This window comes from Indicator indicator, chromosome 5, assembly GCF_027791375.1.
Source record: "Indicator indicator isolate 239-I01 chromosome 5, UM_Iind_1.1, whole genome shotgun sequence".
Taxonomy (NCBI): domain Eukaryota; kingdom Metazoa; phylum Chordata; class Aves; order Piciformes; family Indicatoridae; genus Indicator; species Indicator indicator.
Window position 1 is genome coordinate 18,107,738 of NC_072014.1, and position 17,146 is coordinate 18,124,883.

A 17,146-nucleotide genomic window follows, 5' to 3' on the forward strand; every position below is an offset into this window, starting at 1 on the left:
CATAAGGAAGAGTGGGCTTTTTTTTTTAATTAATCTTATTTAAAATCAATCTTTAATTTTATACTATGATATCTACACTCTGAAGGACTTGCACCAAATATGATCTACTGTGCAAGGGTGTCAAATGTTTCCTCAACTAAAACCACCCAAACTTCTCTTGTACTCTCTTTTCAGCATACCTAAAAAGTTCAGGAGGTAAGGCTTGATTTCCTAGGCTATAGCAGTATATCAAGCAGATATGATGCTGACAAGAGAATGAATGTATAAACTGTTATTCACATTATTAATGTGGATGGCTTAGTGGGACTTGACAGTGTTCACAATTGAACTCGATGATCTTAAAGGTCTTTTACAACCTAAATGATTCTATAAGAAAAGACAAAGCACAAATCAAAGGTTGCAGCAGAAATTAGCAATTTCTGTACACACAGCAAAATAATTGCAAATATCTCAATGTACCTATATTGACATGGGTTTAATCATGGAGCGGAATCTTAATTCACTGAGCCTTGTAAGAGGCTTTTTTTTAAATCTCAGATTAATCAGGATGATAGATTTTATAAGTAAAATACTTGAGAATTACTTAACGTAGTCTAAAGATGTACATATCATAGATTGATGCAGTGCTGCATAATTTCATTTCCTTTAGAAAGCCCAAAGTACTGGCTAGAGAAGTAAACATTCTGTGACCAGAATCCCTCCATCTGAAATACAATGATCTTTAAGTGAAGTACCACCTCATAATGATTATATTTAAAGTTTTAAATAATATAGATGAATATACTAGGAAACAGCATCTAGCAGGAAGCCAGAGCTCTGACAGGAATGTTGGGGGGCAGGGGAAAGAGAAGAAATATAATAAGATAGAAAAAGAAAGGAGAAGTCAAGTTGAAGGATAAAAGTAATGACAATATCCAAATGACAAGTATGACAGTGACTGCCAAAACAAGGACAGAACACACAGATATGGAGAGAATAATCAATTATATACTCCAGTAGGATTCCACAAGTGTCTAATATTAGCTATTACAATAAGGGCATACATTTTAGACATTTCTACCTTGACTCAGAAAAAGGCACTAAACACAGAGTTCCCACCTCCTGCATGGCATAGTTGACACTTTGGCCATTCCACATGTTTGGAACAAAGCATGACTGATGACTGCAGGTGCCCACAGCACTTTCTCAAAGAAGACTGTGTGCACATAGTGTTGCTTGTCTTGTTGTTTCACATACATCTGCAATGCCCACAAAACTAAAATACGCTAATATCTTTGAAGTGCCCACGGTGCCCAAGAAAGGTGTTCCAGAAGAGCCCAAACCTGTAACTGTGCCAAAAAAGCCAGAGCCTGCACCAGCTCGAGGTACCTTTTGCCCTGTGCCTCAGCCTGAATGAGACTGTTTCTTGTCTTACATGTTACTTCTTATGTCTCTTATCCTGTCCATTTGTGATTACCTGAAATGTCCACATTCTGTGCTGTGTACACAGCAAGGAATCTGAGGGCCCCTACACATCTCCCTCATATGTGTTCATAATCTAAAATTTTATTTATGGAAACTGCTAAGATACATAGGGAAAAGCTTTCTAATTTACATTTTAAATGTAAACTTCTGCCTTTATCATTTGCCAAGAATCCTAAGTAATATATTTTTTCTTTTTACTGAAAATATTTTTTATTTAAGCAATGCCAGCTGGCAACAATGTGCAATTCCGTGGTACTGACAACGAGTCAGAGTCATGACACAGCAGTATTAAAACACAAACTTGGGCATACATCATCTGGACCTAAACTGCAAATAACAGATACTCCAAACTCATTAGTAAACACAGTGCTTATTCAAACACATGGTAGATTAGAATGCTCTGCATTCTGTTGTCAAATTTCACATGACTCAAATACACGGCTCTAGTAATACATTGCTGTAACTTTTTTTCTGAACATAAGCACATGGGGACCCAAGAAAATGGGTTCTACAGGTCTACAGCCAGAACAAGACCACCAGTCCTTTAGCATTTGTGTAGAAAAATACTGCCTCACATGAAATTTCCTCACTGTGAAAGTTACACTGTTATGCTTGCCAAAAGCAATTTCTAAATACAGGATTATAGAATCCCTGAAAACTAAGTCAAAGCTCCCACATAATTATACTTCCAAAAACTTAGGAAAGAACAACAGCAAAGAAAAACAAGAAAACAAAACAACACACAAAAAAAAACACCCCACAACCTGAAAACCTAAAACTAAAACAAACACAAAACCCCAGAACAGAAATAGAAGAGAGAAATAATATTGATGATGTGGTTTCTATTAGCTATCATGTCACTGATTACACTGCTGAATGCAAAGCATCAGCAACTTCCTGAGGAATGGCAAAAGATATGATATGGGATAAGGTTGCTCCCAGGAAAGAGTCAGAGCCCCACTGGCCTGGGAACAGCTGTCTCTCTCTTCCCACGGAGGGAAGGCTACTGAGTACAGAGTGGGAGTATTCTAATTTGCACCTCACCCTTGAGCAGTACCTAAACATAGCCAAGAGTTTTCTCTCTGAACCTACTTGGCTTCACCATTCTCTGCTTGTGCTTTTGTCTCTGTGTGTGGTTTTGTGAGTGAGAGAGACATGGGTCAATACTGTGAGACTGTTTCCTAAGTGTATCTCCAGTTTGTGTTCTGTTGTTCACCTTCTTGCTTAGTGTATCAAACTGACTGTTACTAATATCTTTGAAGCACCTGAGATACCCAGGAAGGCTGCTCATGAAGAAAAAGCACCTGTAGCCACTGCCAAAGCACCAGACATTCCAGCACCCAGAGGTACCTGTCTTTATAGATAACTTAAGATACTTCATCTTCATCTTCTTTTCTGAAGCACAGTCCTACCCTCTCTTGGCCTATCTCTGTTTCCAAACTGGGAGTCTCAGTGTTGTGCATGCTGGGTAAATGGTGCTGCACTTGTGTGAGAGGTTTTTGAGGTGGCTGTTGTGATGTTCTCTGTCTCTCTTGTTCTGGTGTTTTTGTTCCTGCTTGGACCACACTTTCATCAATGTAAAATGAAACACACTAATATCTTTGAAGTGCCCGAGATACCTGAGGCAGAGGTTCCAGAAGAGGAAGAGGAGGAGGAAGCACTGGAAGAGGTGGCCCCAGCTGCTGAGCCTGAAGAGCCAGAAGCTGCTGCAGCTGAAGGTATACAGTAGTGTTCTGAAAGAGCCAGCTGTGCCCTCAGGGTTGCTGCAGTACTGAGTGTTCTTTGCCCCTTTGTGTTCCATGGGGAAGGGTGACAGCAGCGTTTGGCCATGTTCAGCCTGTGTGTCTGCAGGAGGGGGTGGTGCTTGTCATCAAGCAGTCTCTCAGAAGCCCATACTACAGCTCTTTCCTGTGTGTAGTTCACCCGAAGGAAGAACGGGTATCTGACAAGGACTCCCTGGTAGTCTATCCATGGTTTACTTTTCTGCTTTGCTGCTTGCCACTTGGCTTTTTCACTGACCTTTATCATTGTCAAGTAAAAAGAACTAATATCTTTGAAGTGCCTGAGATTGCTGAGGAGGAAGAACAAGAGGAGGTGCCAGTGATAATTCCTGCAAAGACTATTGCTGTGCCAAAGAAACAAGAAGCTCCACCAGCTAAAGGTATATCTTTTAGGGGGATATTCTTTTTATTGTAGAACATCGATTTATATTTTCATTTGCTATCCCTTTTGTGTAAGATATGTTAGCTGTCCTCTACCCCTATCCCATGCTGTGAATATTTTTGCATGTGTGACTAACAAACCAATCACTAGAGGAATGTTACAGTGTTAGAAATATCTAAGTTCTTTGATTTTATTGCAAGAGTCATGATTTTTTTGTTATTTAAACTTTGAAATTAAGAGGAAATAATATCTTTATAGTGCTCAAGGTGCCCAAGAAAGCTGTCCAAAAAGAAAGCACACCTGTTGCTGTACCCAAAAAACCAGAACCAACACCAGCCAAAGGTACATGTCATCACTATTAGTATCATCATTAGAAAATAACATTATGCTCTTCTGGACTTCAGCTGATGTAATTTTTCTAGTGATTCCCTATTGGTCATAGCTATGTGAGAAACAAGAAGTGCCATGTGGAGTATCAAAAACATGGCAGAAAAACTACATTCACTTCTTTGAAAAATATCTCCCACTTTCTGGTCATTTTTTAATTGTAGGAATTAATATTTATTGAATATTTAGTTTAAACAGAATAACATGTTGTTGTGAAGAACAGACTGCAAATGTCTTCAGTTTAAAGGCATAATGTTACATTCCTGGGTGTTTTAGTAGAATATGTCCTGGGAGACTGCAGCAGTATCAGTTCTCTACCTCTTGACAAGTAAGTTAATTTCAGTATACACGAGGTAGAATTGCTATGAGAAGACTGGATATATCTATTGATGGTCTTATTAGAACATGAAAAGGTCATTAATATTCAAAAAAGGAAGAGAAGTATGTATTTCTATAGAAAATACAATCTAAAAAAGAAATGTGGAAAGCTGAACATTAAGAGAAAGTATAAAGAATGGAGATGACTCATAGAAAAAGTGGTAATGATAAAGCAAAAATTAATTTCCTGGAAAAAAATTCTGCTACAATGAAAAACTACTCTCCACTGACATAAGTCTTATACTCCTTTACAGTAGGATTCCATAAAAACAGATTAGCTGTTACAATAAGGGCATACATTTTAGACATTTCTACCTTGACTCAGAAAAAGGCACTAAACACAGAATACCCATCTTCTGCATGGTATGGTTGACACCTTGGCCATTCCACATGTTTGGAACAAAGCATGACTGATGACTGCAGGTGCCCACAGCACTTTCTCAAAGAAGACTGTGTGCACATAGTGTTGCTTTTCTTGTTGTTTCACATACATCTGCAATGCCCACAAAACTAAAATACACTAATATCTTTGAAGTGCCCACGGTGCCCAAGAAAGGTGTTCCAGAAGAGCCCAAACCTGTAACTGTGCCAAAAAAGCCAGAGCCTGCACCAGCTCGAGGTACCCTTTGCCCTGTGCCTCAGCCTGAATGAGACTGTTTCTTGTCTTACATGTTACTTCTTATGTCTCTTATCCTGTCCATTTGTGATTACCTGAAATGTCCACATTCCATGCCATGTATCAATCAGAAATTACATTTTCTAGTATTTTGTACAAACAACTCAAAAGGTATTTTGAATATTTTGTTTTCACATTCTGAATCAGCACATACTAAACCACTATATTTTAAAATTTCATCATAAGTTTTTCAGATTGCTCCCCTATTTTTTTAACTTAAACTGGCAAAGTGAATGTCACCATGACATTTTTTATGGTCTCAGAGCATATGGTAAATGTGAATCTCTCAAAAGCACAAAACAGTTTTTACTCCGAAATGAACATAGGGTAGGAAGAAGAACGGACAGAATATCAATATTTAAAGAAGGTGCTGATAGTTTTAGAGTTTATTATAAAGAAGGAATGGTTGTAAAATTTGGTTACCCATGTAGGATGTGGATGCTGGGACAGTGAAACAAAAACAGAGACAAGAGAGCTACTTAGGATAAGAAAATAACAATACAAAGAAAAACATATACAAAAATGGAAAATTTAGTACAACAGAAACGGTGACAAAGGACCACATCACGGCCCACACTGCTGAATGCAAAGCATCAGCAACTTCCTGAGGAATGGCAAAAGATATGATATGGGATAAGGTTGCTCCCAGGAAAGAGTCAGAGCCCCACTGGCCTGGGAACAGCTGTCTCTCTCTTCCCACGGAGGGAAGGCTACTGAGTACAGAGTGGGAGTATTCTAATTTGCACCTCACCCTTGAGCAGTACCTAAACATAGCCAAGAGTTTTCTCTCTGAACCTACTTGGCTTCACCATTCTCTGCTTGTGCTTTTGTCTCTGTGTGTGGTTTTGTGAGTGAGAGAGACATGGGTCAATACTGTGAGACTGTTTCCTAAGTGTATCTCCAGTTTGTGTTCTGTTGTTCACCTTCTTGCTTAGTGTATCAAACTGACTGTTACTAATATCTTTGAAGCACCTGAGATACCCAGGAAGGCTGCTCATGAAGAAAAAGCACCTGTAGCCACTGCCAAAGCACCAGACATTCCAGCACCCAGAGGTACCTGTCTTTATAGATAACTTAAGATACTTCATCTTCATCTTCTTTTCTGAAGCACAGTCCTACCCTCTCTTGGCCTATCTCTGTTTCCAAACTGGGAGTCTCAGTGTTGTGCATGCTGGGTAAATGGTGCTGCACTTGTGTGAGAGGTTTTTGAGGTGGCTGTTGTGATGTTCTCTGTCTCTCTTGCTCTGGTGTTTTTGTTCCTGCTTGGACCACACTTTCATCAATGTAAAATGAAACACACTAATATCTTTGAAGTGCCCGAGATACCTGAGGCAGAGGTTCCAGAAGAGGAAGAGGAGGAGGAAGCACTGGAAGAGGTGGCCCCAGCTGCTGAGCCTGAAGAGCCAGAAGCTGCTGCAGCTGAAGGTATACAGTAGTGTTCTGAAAGAGCCAGCTGTGCCCTCAGGGTTGCTGCAGTACTGAGTGTTCTTTGCCCCTTTGTGTTCCATGGGGAAGGGTGACAGCAGCGTTTGGTTGTGTTGTGTCTGTTTGTGCTTGGCCTTTAACTTGGTCAATTAAACTGAACTAATATCTTTAAAGTGTCTGAGATGCCTGAGAAGGAAGAACCAGAAGAAGAAGTGCCAGAGATCATTCCCCCAAAGCCTGTGTCAGTGCCTAAGAAGACTGTTGCTGTGCCCAAGAAACCTGTCGCTGCAATAAAGAAACCTGTGACTGTGCCCAAGAAACCAGAGCCTGAGCAAAAAATACCAGAGCCTTTCCCTGTCCTTAAAAAAGCTAAAATTCCTTCAGTTAAAGGTATATATGGAGCTGAATGAGCCTCTCCTTTTCTCGCTTCTCTCAATACTCTTTCCCTTGTTTCACTGATGCATGCGCTGCCTAAATATCTCTCTGAATAATCTCTTGCTTAAAATTTTATTCTTTATGTTTTGAATTTATTATTTCTTTAGTCATCACACTTTTCACTATTGTACGTATATGTGTCCCTATATTCACAAAATGAAAATTTACTAATATCTTTAAAGCACCAGAAGTACCTGTGAAAACTGTTCCAGAAGAGAAAGTGCATCTTACAACACCTAAAATGCCAGAACTTAAAAAACCTGAGACTTCTCCAGACAAAGGTATATATTGCTAACAGGCATCTCCTTGGAACATTTTTTTTTTCTATTTTTCTCTTATGTATCAATGTGTCAGTTGTATGTAGACTACCTTGGGAAAGACTGTTTGGTGTACAGTCTTTCAAGGCCATGTCCACTACTAGTTGCTGCGATTTTTTTTTTTTTTTTTTGATGTGTGTGCGAGGTGTCTTTGTCTTTATTTATGTTTTATGTGTATATTTAGACTTGCAATTAAACAGTAGTAATATTTTTTTAAGTGCCTGAGGTGCCCAGGAAACCTGTCCCAGAGGAAAAAGTACCTGGTGCTGTTCCTAAAATACCTGAACCACTACCAAGTGAAGGTACATGCCATCATAGCTGTTACCTTGAGGACAATACTTTGTCCTGTTCTTCCAAACATGAGCTTTAAAATCTGTGTTGTCCTTTTCTTGCCATTGTAATGTTCATAAATTTTTCACTTCATATTATAGATGACACAAATCTATGTTTCTTGTATCTATTATTATATTTTCATAGTTGGAAGTTAAATCATCACTTCCAAACCAAAATATTTTTCAAGTAACAGTCTCCTACGCAGGATATTCCAAACAAAGTTTCTGAACAAAGATCTCCTTTAATATCATAATAATTTCCCATTAAATTTGAGTCTCTTAAATCCTAGTATTTATATTGGTGTTATAATATTAATTGAGAGCATTTAAAATTTTATTCTTTTCATTTCCAATAATTTATCTGCAAACTAATACTTATTTGATATTGTAGGCATAAAAAATACACACAACTGTCATTCATTCATTTATGTATACATAAAAAGATTCACACAGCTGTCATTCATTCTTACATAGAAGAAAGTGGTTTTTAAAAGCATGCATTAACTGCAAAGTTAACAGATACTGTTTACTTATCCTAACATGTATTTGTCTCTGTCTATTGGAGTAATGCTCATTTTTAGTCATAACCGCATAACTGCTTATCTGAAATTATCTTATCATTGGAAACTCACATCAGTTGTCAATGTTCTTTAAAGAATATGAAATCATAGAGGAGACTGAGCTTAGAGAAGTGGAAGAAATTCCAGTTGCAGAAATAGAAGAAGTTTTACCAGCTGAAGGTATATGAAACACCTATCTAGAGGCTGCTGGGCTCCTTTCTTTCATTATTGTGCAGTTTTTCTCATCCTCTTTTGTTCTTCATACACCTGCCTGTACGTTGTATGTCTCTGTGGATTTCTTCCTTGGTTATTTTGTTTTAGAAATGAATCCTGATTTCTAAGCACCACATACTGATTATTTTGAATAATTTCACTTTGTTTCTTGTCAATGAAAGTCTTCCCATTGTTTGGTTTTCCACTTTTGTTGTCATGTTATTAACATGCTTTTTAAAGTCGGCTTGGATATTTGTATTGTGTGCATGCTGCAAAGCAATAGCCAAGAGTCCTTTCATACTTGCTTAATTCAATCAGATTTTTTTCACTGACTTCACTGGAAAATGAAAATTACCATCTTTACATTTGTACATTACTGTTCACATAGCTACTGTGGCAGTAACTTTATATTAAACCTACCTAATGTTATTTAAAGCCCCGAAACCTGAAAAGAAGACACCTGAAAAACGAAAACCATTGCCTGCTGCACCAACAGAAGATATTAAGTTGGCAAAGGAACTACTTAAAGGTATAATCATCTGAAGCCACAATTAACAGCAGGAACTGAAACATATAATCCTCTTGAATTATACTGATGAATCTTAAAAAGCATGCTTTTAAACATATCATTTGAGCTCTTTTTTTTTTCCCTAATTTACTATCATTTTAATGGTACAACTTAATAATGCTCAATCCCTTGTGATTTTTTACCAGCATTATGCCAGATCAGTTTATATGGGTTCTTTTCAAAATAGTTTTAGAAAAAAAATCAATTTATTAGAACAAATCTTAACCAAGTTAACACAAACTTCTATCCTTAACATAATTCTTCTCTCTTTAACATGTTCTTACGTACAAAAAGAATCCCCAGCAATAGTTTGCTGGTGTTACTATATGAACACAAGTTTTACAATAACTCTCCTTCCTACAGATCATCTGACTTCTTCTAAACAGTTAACCAGCCACAATCTTAGCTTTGTAACTCTTGTCTTTTTATTATGCTGAAAGTATTAATCAATTGTCTGGGTTTTTTTGAAAGTTCTTTTCTTTTTTAATCCAATGGCATATTGTAAAATTAAAATAATTTTCCTTAAAGCTCCTGAATCAAGGAAGAAAGTTGTGGCTGCAAAACCTGCTGAGCCTCCGAAACTGGAACCTCCACCTGCTAAAGGTACCCAATAAAAAAATCTTACTTAAATTAAGACTCTGATGAGCTCAAAGTTGTAGTTCTTGGTGCCTCCTTCTTCTTTAATTTGCTCAGAAATATTAAAAAAAAAAGCTGCTTGTGTTAGATTGTTCTCAACAGTAGACTTCAGTCTTGGATGTATATGTTCATGTTATATTTATCTCCACTTTAATCTCCCATCATGAGATGCAAGAGATATAATCACAGAGGAGAGAGTTTTTATGAGTCACTTGTGCAGAAGCTCACTTTGTTTCTCTGCTTAGGGAGATACAAAAAATAATACACTGTTTAGATATATATAGCATTGCTCAAACAGGTTATCATTTGCCTGAAATGTAACTTGGATTTTTGAGAGGTAATTTTCCAGATGTGGAGATGAATAATTAATTGAGCAAGCCACTTTACAAGTACTCCCTTATATTTTTCATATATACTGGAGCTTAAAACAAGTTAAGCAGTGAACACCTCTTCTCAATATTGTTCTAAGTTTAGAAATTAAGATGACTGGATTCTTATGAACACCACAGATAGACAGTTCATGCGAACAGATATGTAACATAAGCCCGTAATGAAAGAGAAAAGGGCAATAAAAAAGATGCCATAGCTCTCTTTGGACACATAGCATTTATAGTTTCGTCAACCATACTTTTCTTCTGTTGTTTTGCATGAAAATTTTCTCTTGTGCATAAGCCTAAGAGACAACAGTACACAAATACAACAAAAGTAGCAAAACTCTTGACTTCAATCTCAGTAGTTTTACATTTGCTTTTAACATTCAGTTGTGGACTAGCATTTGATTTGTGTGTTTGGAATGGATAGTTTTTGGCTAGATCTTACTGTGGTTATGAACCCATAATGAAGTCTGGAATAATATTCTTTTAAGTGCCTGGACTTGTAAAGAAACCTCGCAGAGTAATTCCTGAAGTTACTCCTCCACCAAAAGAAGAAGTTGTTTTGAAAAAAGGTATAGTACCTGTTTTAAAAAGCCCAGCATATTAGCAGTGTCCAGTATGTACCCATAAGTAACATTGTTTTATGTGTGTCATATGGAAAATTACACTAGCAAAGTACTACTTGATGTCTGTTTCTTGGGAAAAGTGTTTATAGTTGCAGGGATGAAATAGGATAGCCTGAAAATCTGTCATATCCAAAGGATCTTTGATGAAAACAGAGCAGAACACTAAAAATCTAGTTCCCTATAACTCTCTTCAGTTTTCCTAATTTCTGTAAAGTCTGTACTAGAGCCAACAGTTTTCCACTGCTTTCAGCTTCCAGATCTCTAAGTATTTTAATCTGACATTATCAGTGTTATTCAATTTGTGTATGTAGCATCTATATTCTCATTCATGGTTTTCTTAGAAGTAATGCACATGTTTCAGAACCCCATGGCACTACAGTAGTATGATGTCCAATAGGACATCAGTCCCCTTCCCTGCAAAGTCTGAACCCTTCTGAATCATGTTCAATTATTGCTTAGAAAAAAAGAAGCATTGATTCAAATTCTCTTCAAAATACCAGAGCAGGCTGGTTTATACCCATGTAGCTTGCAGCTGACCTTCAAATTTCAGAAAATATACTAAAATAAAGATATTCAGTTGTTCAGATAACAGTTTCATTAGATAACTGACAGTACAAGAATAACTTATATAATGTCTGGTTTTAATTTTATTTATTTAAATTTGAACTCTCCAAATATTACACTTGGTTGTACACTTGATTCAGTTTTGTTCTCTCTCTGAAGTCAATATAAACATAATCCTTAATCCTGCATTTTGTCCCTGAGAATCATCTAATACTGCGCTTATTAATGCATAATTATGTATAATAAGCCAACCATTAAATATGGTGAGAGATATATGATAAGATATAAGAAATTCCATTCTATCATAGACAGTTAACAGACATCTTTCCTCTCAGATGGGCTGCTCCTAATAAAAGCATTTTTGCTCTAGATAACTTTGAATTATAAAAGGCTTTCAGAATACTATCTTGAAAAGTTACACAAAAACTTCAACTCTGTTTTGCACTCCAATTTCTTCATGATTGTTGATAGAACTTTTAATCTTCTGTCATGTTCACCATCTTATTCCAATGTTTACATGTGCTTTATAAACTGCAAATCCTTTTCTTTTAAAGTTCTTAAAAAGAAATCAGAAGAGGAAGAACCTAAACCAGAAAAAGAACCTAAACCAGAAGTTAAACCCGTACCTACACCAGTAGAAAAAGTTAAGAAACCTGAAGGTACTAGATTACATTCAGATTTATTTGGTAAAGCATAATTAAAAAAAAAAAATCTTACTTTTAAGTAGTATTCTCTGAAATTCCAGAATGAAAGTGAAATTTTAACTTAATTGTGTGAATTAAAGCTTTGATGAAAGTACAACCAAATTTGACATCCACATTTGGGTCTGAATTCTGCATTCCAGGATTGTTTTTCACACTTCACTTTATATAGAAGAGAACTTTACAAGTATTTCATAATATTAGTAAAAATATAGCTGCAGTGAAGCAGTTAAGCAAGCCTTCTTTTCACTGACAAGCCTTCTTTTCACTGACATCTTGCAAATAGTTGTCCTTTTGTTCATTTTGTGTTTCTAATTAATTCAAATCTCACTCTTCAAAATACATATTTCTAAACATTACAAACAGCTAAAACTTCTTATTTCTAAAAATAATTAAAATTTTTAAAATACATGGGAGATAACTTTATTTGGGGATTTAAGGTATTTCAATATATCTTACAAAATAAAAAATAATGTTTTAAAGTCCCAGAAGTTCCTAAGAAGAAAACTGAGATACCTGTCATTAAAAAAGAGGAGAAACATGTGCCAGAGCTGCCAAAAGGTATAGATCAATGGTATTCTTTTCCTTACTGCAGCAACTACATAGCTGAATATCATGCTAGATTAATCTAATGCATTATTATCATCTAGTCTGTCCATGATTATCGTGTCATAATTAACTGCTTTGCATTCTTCTGGATTTCTTGTTTTCTGTAATTCTTCAATGCTTGAAAAATTCATCTTTTTTTTTCATTGTATCTTGCTTTACAAGTTTTCATCTCAATTTCTTGCTTTCTGGCTGAATAAAATATAAAACAATACATTCTATCTTTGATTAACTCTCTCTGCATTGTTGCTTCTAACTTTAAATTTTACAAAAACTTGTAAATTAACCGATTTGTAATTGTTGTGTTTGAAATGCTAGAACCTAAGCAAGCAGTTACCCCAGTTCCTGGGCCTGAACCTAAACCTGCAGTAGGTAAGAATTCTTTAGTCATGAATACCACTGCAAATTTTTCTTGTGTGTCTAGTATTTTCTATTCTGAGATTTTTTTGCTAAAAGGACATTTAACAAAAGTATTTAGTATTACTAAGACTGGAACTTTCATGAAATCTACAGAATATTTTAAAGAACATTGTGCTTGAACCAAAATTATTTATTAAATATATGAGAACTTTTTCCTCCCCCTCTCCCAGCTCTGAAATCTCCAAAACCAGCAGCAGAACCAGCAGCAGCTGCTACAACTCCAGTGACAGTCCCAGTGGTTGGAAAGAAAGCAGGTATTTATATTTATTCTGTGCTATTTATAGGGGTTGTTTCTCTGAGATACCTAAATACCTTCCAGACAAAGACAATCAAGAGTTGTACAATCATGTAATTTATTCATTACAGGAAGATTTGAAGTCCTCTTCAGGGATCTTGTTACTCTAGGTTCTGTCACCTAATCTAAAAGACAAGTGTCTCTGACATACCATAGAGATAAATGTGTGCTCTCATTTCTGGATGGTGATATGTGTCCGTTTATTTATTGTCATGCTATTAAATTTGTGTATTCTTTTAATTCATTGATGTTGTTCGTGTCCTAATATATGTCTTGTGAACTGCACCTTGTATTATCTGTACAGCAAAAGAATGTTTCTAAACAATGATCATGTTGTTTGCTTTTTTGCTTTTAATTTGTTATTGAAGACCTGAGGAAAAAAGTGGCAGTGTTGTTGAAGTAGAGTATTGCTACTTCCATTTATTGCATTAAGAACCCTTCTGTGAAAAAAGAACTGTGACAAGTCCAATAATTCTGAAGCACTCTGAACTTCAGGTCCATTGGTAGAGCTGATGTGCAGCCCATTGTTCAAAGGGCTTCATGTTACAACAAAGCACAGGTCCTGGGCCCTTGAGAAGCCTAAACGTGATTGCCTCTTAGCCATTGATTTGGTGATGTAGCCACGCTTGATGTGGCATAATTAGCTGATTTTATGTAGATGGCCAGATACACCTTAGAAAATTGTAATCTTCTGCTACTTTTAACCTGGATTGGATTTAAATCAGCTAACTAGTGGGACAATGCTCTGTACCACAACAGTGGTGTGCTTAGGTCTTCTGTAATGTTTGTGTGTGCCATTCTGATCTGTCTTTTGTTTAATGATTGTGTTGTACGTTTTATACTGTGCAGAAAATAAATGTTCAATGTCCATTTTATTTCAGGCATAGCTGGAAATTTTGTCTTAAATTATGTTGTTCCTCATTCTTATTCTTATGGATTTTAACTCTCTAAATTACCTGTGAAACCTTTGTAGCTGCAGAAAAACCTGATGTACCATCTGTACTAAAGCCTGATGTACCATCTGTACTAAAGCATAGAGATAAAATACCCCCAGTGGAAGAAGAGAAGCCCAAGCCAATTGTCTTAAAGAAGACTTTGGTTGAGAAATGCTTGCATGTGAAAGAGAGAGTAAGCCCTAAAGATATAGGACTGGACATTCAGACAGTAAAGCAAATTGAGTTTAAAACATCACTGGAAACAGTTGATGGAATACTGAAGTCAGAGGGAGATGAGCATGAGAAAGAGGATCTTAAATATTTTATCCTGGCTCCTGAAGAAGAGGAGCCAGAAATGACATCTGTAGTTTCAAGAAAAACTCCCCTTAAAGGTGAGAAAATAGAAGTAGTAATAGATCACCTTCCTTATGCAAACGATGAACCACTGCTGCCTGATGAGAAGTTGAAATTAAATTCTGTGATATCTGAACACATGGATAAAGATTCTGGAGAAGAAAAGGGGGATGAAATTACATTGGTTGTTCGTAGGGAAAGTGCTGCAGAGAAAGTCTCTGACAGTTTCAGTGCTCTTCACAAAGGAGAGATTCCTGTGTGTAAAAAGGAAGAGGAAACTGAATCAACCTATGTACATAGACATATATCCAGAGAGCCATATGAGCCCAGGGACCAGAAAAGACTTCTAGGAAAAGAGAGAAAAACAGAAATAAATTTGCAACATGAAGAATTTCCAATTAAGAATAAAAAGTCATTTGTAAAGGATACCAGAGAGTCAGAAATAGCTGAAACTCCTCTGCTTGTAAGTGAAGAACAAAGAGGGTTTACTCTAGAGAAATCTGAATTGCTTTTTGGAGAATCCACCAATGAACATGGCATAGGAAATAAAACTCAGTGGATAAAAAAATCTGGTGCAACAGTAGCTGAAATTCCTGTAGATAAGATTCTTAATATAGAAGCAAAGAAAATAAAAATTATTCAAGACTATGACAAAGATGAGAACATAGACTTGACATCAGCAGATTTACATCCCTCAGACCTGTCTGAGGAGACTGGACCACCACTGAGAAAAGATGTTGACCTAGAACCCCCTACTGAAGATGAGGAGATTCCCAGAGAAAAACCTTATGTAACTTTTAAACCATCTGTTCTTAAGCCAGAAGTAGTGGAAGAAAAGAAAGCAAAAGAAAAATATTCTGCAAAGGAAGGAGAACTTCATTATAAGGATAGTTCAGGACATTTGTTGACTGAGAAAGCACTCATAAGTGATAAAATAACAGGCAAAAAGATTGTACCAAAGAAGAGAGAGAAAACCACCTTTAGCACCCACTTAAAAAATTACAATATTCAACAGTCAAGCACTCCTGAAAAGCTATCAGTGGATAAAGAAATTGCTACAGTGATTACAGGAGAAGGAAAGGAAGGTAACATTTTTTCAGGAGAACATGAAAAGGGGGTCAACGATGAAAAAGCTGAGAGATCCGAGTCAGTAAAAATTCCTATTCAGCCACTAGGAAGACAAGATAAAAAACAGTGTGAAGAGGTTCATACCATTCAGGATGAAAATAAAGAAATTCCATCTTTCAAAAGCAGCAAAGATAAAACTGAAGAAAAGAAACCCTCTGTGACTGTGGAAGAAGCGAAGCTTTCAGGAAAAGCACTTCCAGTGACAGAAAGTACATCAGATGAAAAAACATCAACTAAACCTGGCACTGGAAAAAGCACATCTGTTACCATAGAAAAAGACAGAGGAATACTTTCAGACAAAATATCACCAAGCAAAGGAATCCCTGGAAATGGAGAAGTTCCTTACTCCTCGAGCATAGGTAAGACAGTAACTCCCAAGAAATCAGAAGGAGATAAAGAACACCAGAAATCAGAATTTGCTCATACAGTTGGGCAGGTCAGTAGATTTTCAAATGAGAACAAGAATTTGGATGCGCCTGGGGAATCATGTGAAGTTCGGGATGTTCCTGCGAAGCCTCATGCAAAGCGAGGTGAGGAAGACTGCAGCCAAATTCTTCTACAAAGTGCTTGTACTCTTTGCTTCAGGAGAATACCATCTGCCATTGTGATGTTTGTTTTGGTTCTTTAACACCGTTCACATTTCCATATAGTCTGTTACCTGGCTGTATTGACATTCAGTCACTCTGGCCATGTTTGTGTTATGTGTCTGTACATACATATGTGTGATCACTCTTTTCATTGTTTTAGTCTTACCTTTTTCTAAGACTGCATCAATCCTGTTGTGTTCCATTATCTTCTGAGAAAACTCACATTTTTTTCTAGTATTCATTTTCCATTCACTGCAATAAAATCTGTCCTTAATTTCATTCATGTCATTCCCCCAATAAAAGTATCTTTTAATTTTCCTTTCATAAAATAATGATGAAAAGCAGTATAACATGGGAAATTTTTTCACAAGTCTGAGATGATTCATCACAAGTTGGGCAACTAACAGGACAGGCCTCCCTTATCAGAGCATCACATTGTCCTGAAACATATTTAATTTACACAACTTATATATTTGTCTTCATTAGTAAAAGTGTGTGCTTTTTCTTAAAAAAAAAAAAAAAAGCCACACAGCTTGTAGTGGATACTTAAGTTATTTTAGCTGATAGATGGGTATTTTTCAAGGACCTAATTGTGAATAAAGTGTCAGGGAGTGTCAGAATTTTAAAAAATAATGGGCAAGCAAAAAAAACAGAGGAACTAGGAGCTCCTCCGCTTCCTTTCAGTCCTTGTTGCTCAATATATCTTTCCCATGCTTCAAGATATTGAACTCACCATTGAGATACAGACAGTGCACATTGTGTGTATATATACATATTTTTATATATATATGTATATATATGCTTATATCTTCCTTCCCTTCTATGTGTCTCTAACTAGAGGAAGATAAAAACTGATTTGTAGAAGAAGTGTTTGTCTTAATTTTAGTACACGTTTACATTCCTAATAATATTGCCATTCTACTTCAGAGGCCAGGCCATCAAAAGAAGAAACTCCGAAGGGCATCAGTCCAATCAAAGGTAAGATACTAAAAGTCAATAACT

At 36.4% G+C, this 17,146-nt stretch overlaps 1 protein-coding gene across 1 annotated transcript in view; it reads left to right on the forward strand.

Annotated features, from left to right (window-relative positions):
* TTN (titin) overlaps positions 1-17,146 on the forward strand; it is a 242,357-nt gene that overhangs the window by 124,199 nt on the left and 101,012 nt on the right. Inside the window, exons 117-121 of the mRNA XM_054381468.1 lie at positions 11,673-11,777; positions 12,303-12,380; positions 12,744-12,797; positions 13,016-13,099; positions 17,072-17,122. Coding sequence (XP_054237443.1) covers positions 11,673-11,777; positions 12,303-12,380; positions 12,744-12,797; positions 13,016-13,099; positions 17,072-17,122 — 372 coding nt within the window. The remainder of the gene's footprint in view (positions 1-11,672; positions 11,778-12,302; positions 12,381-12,743; positions 12,798-13,015; positions 13,100-17,071; positions 17,123-17,146) is intronic.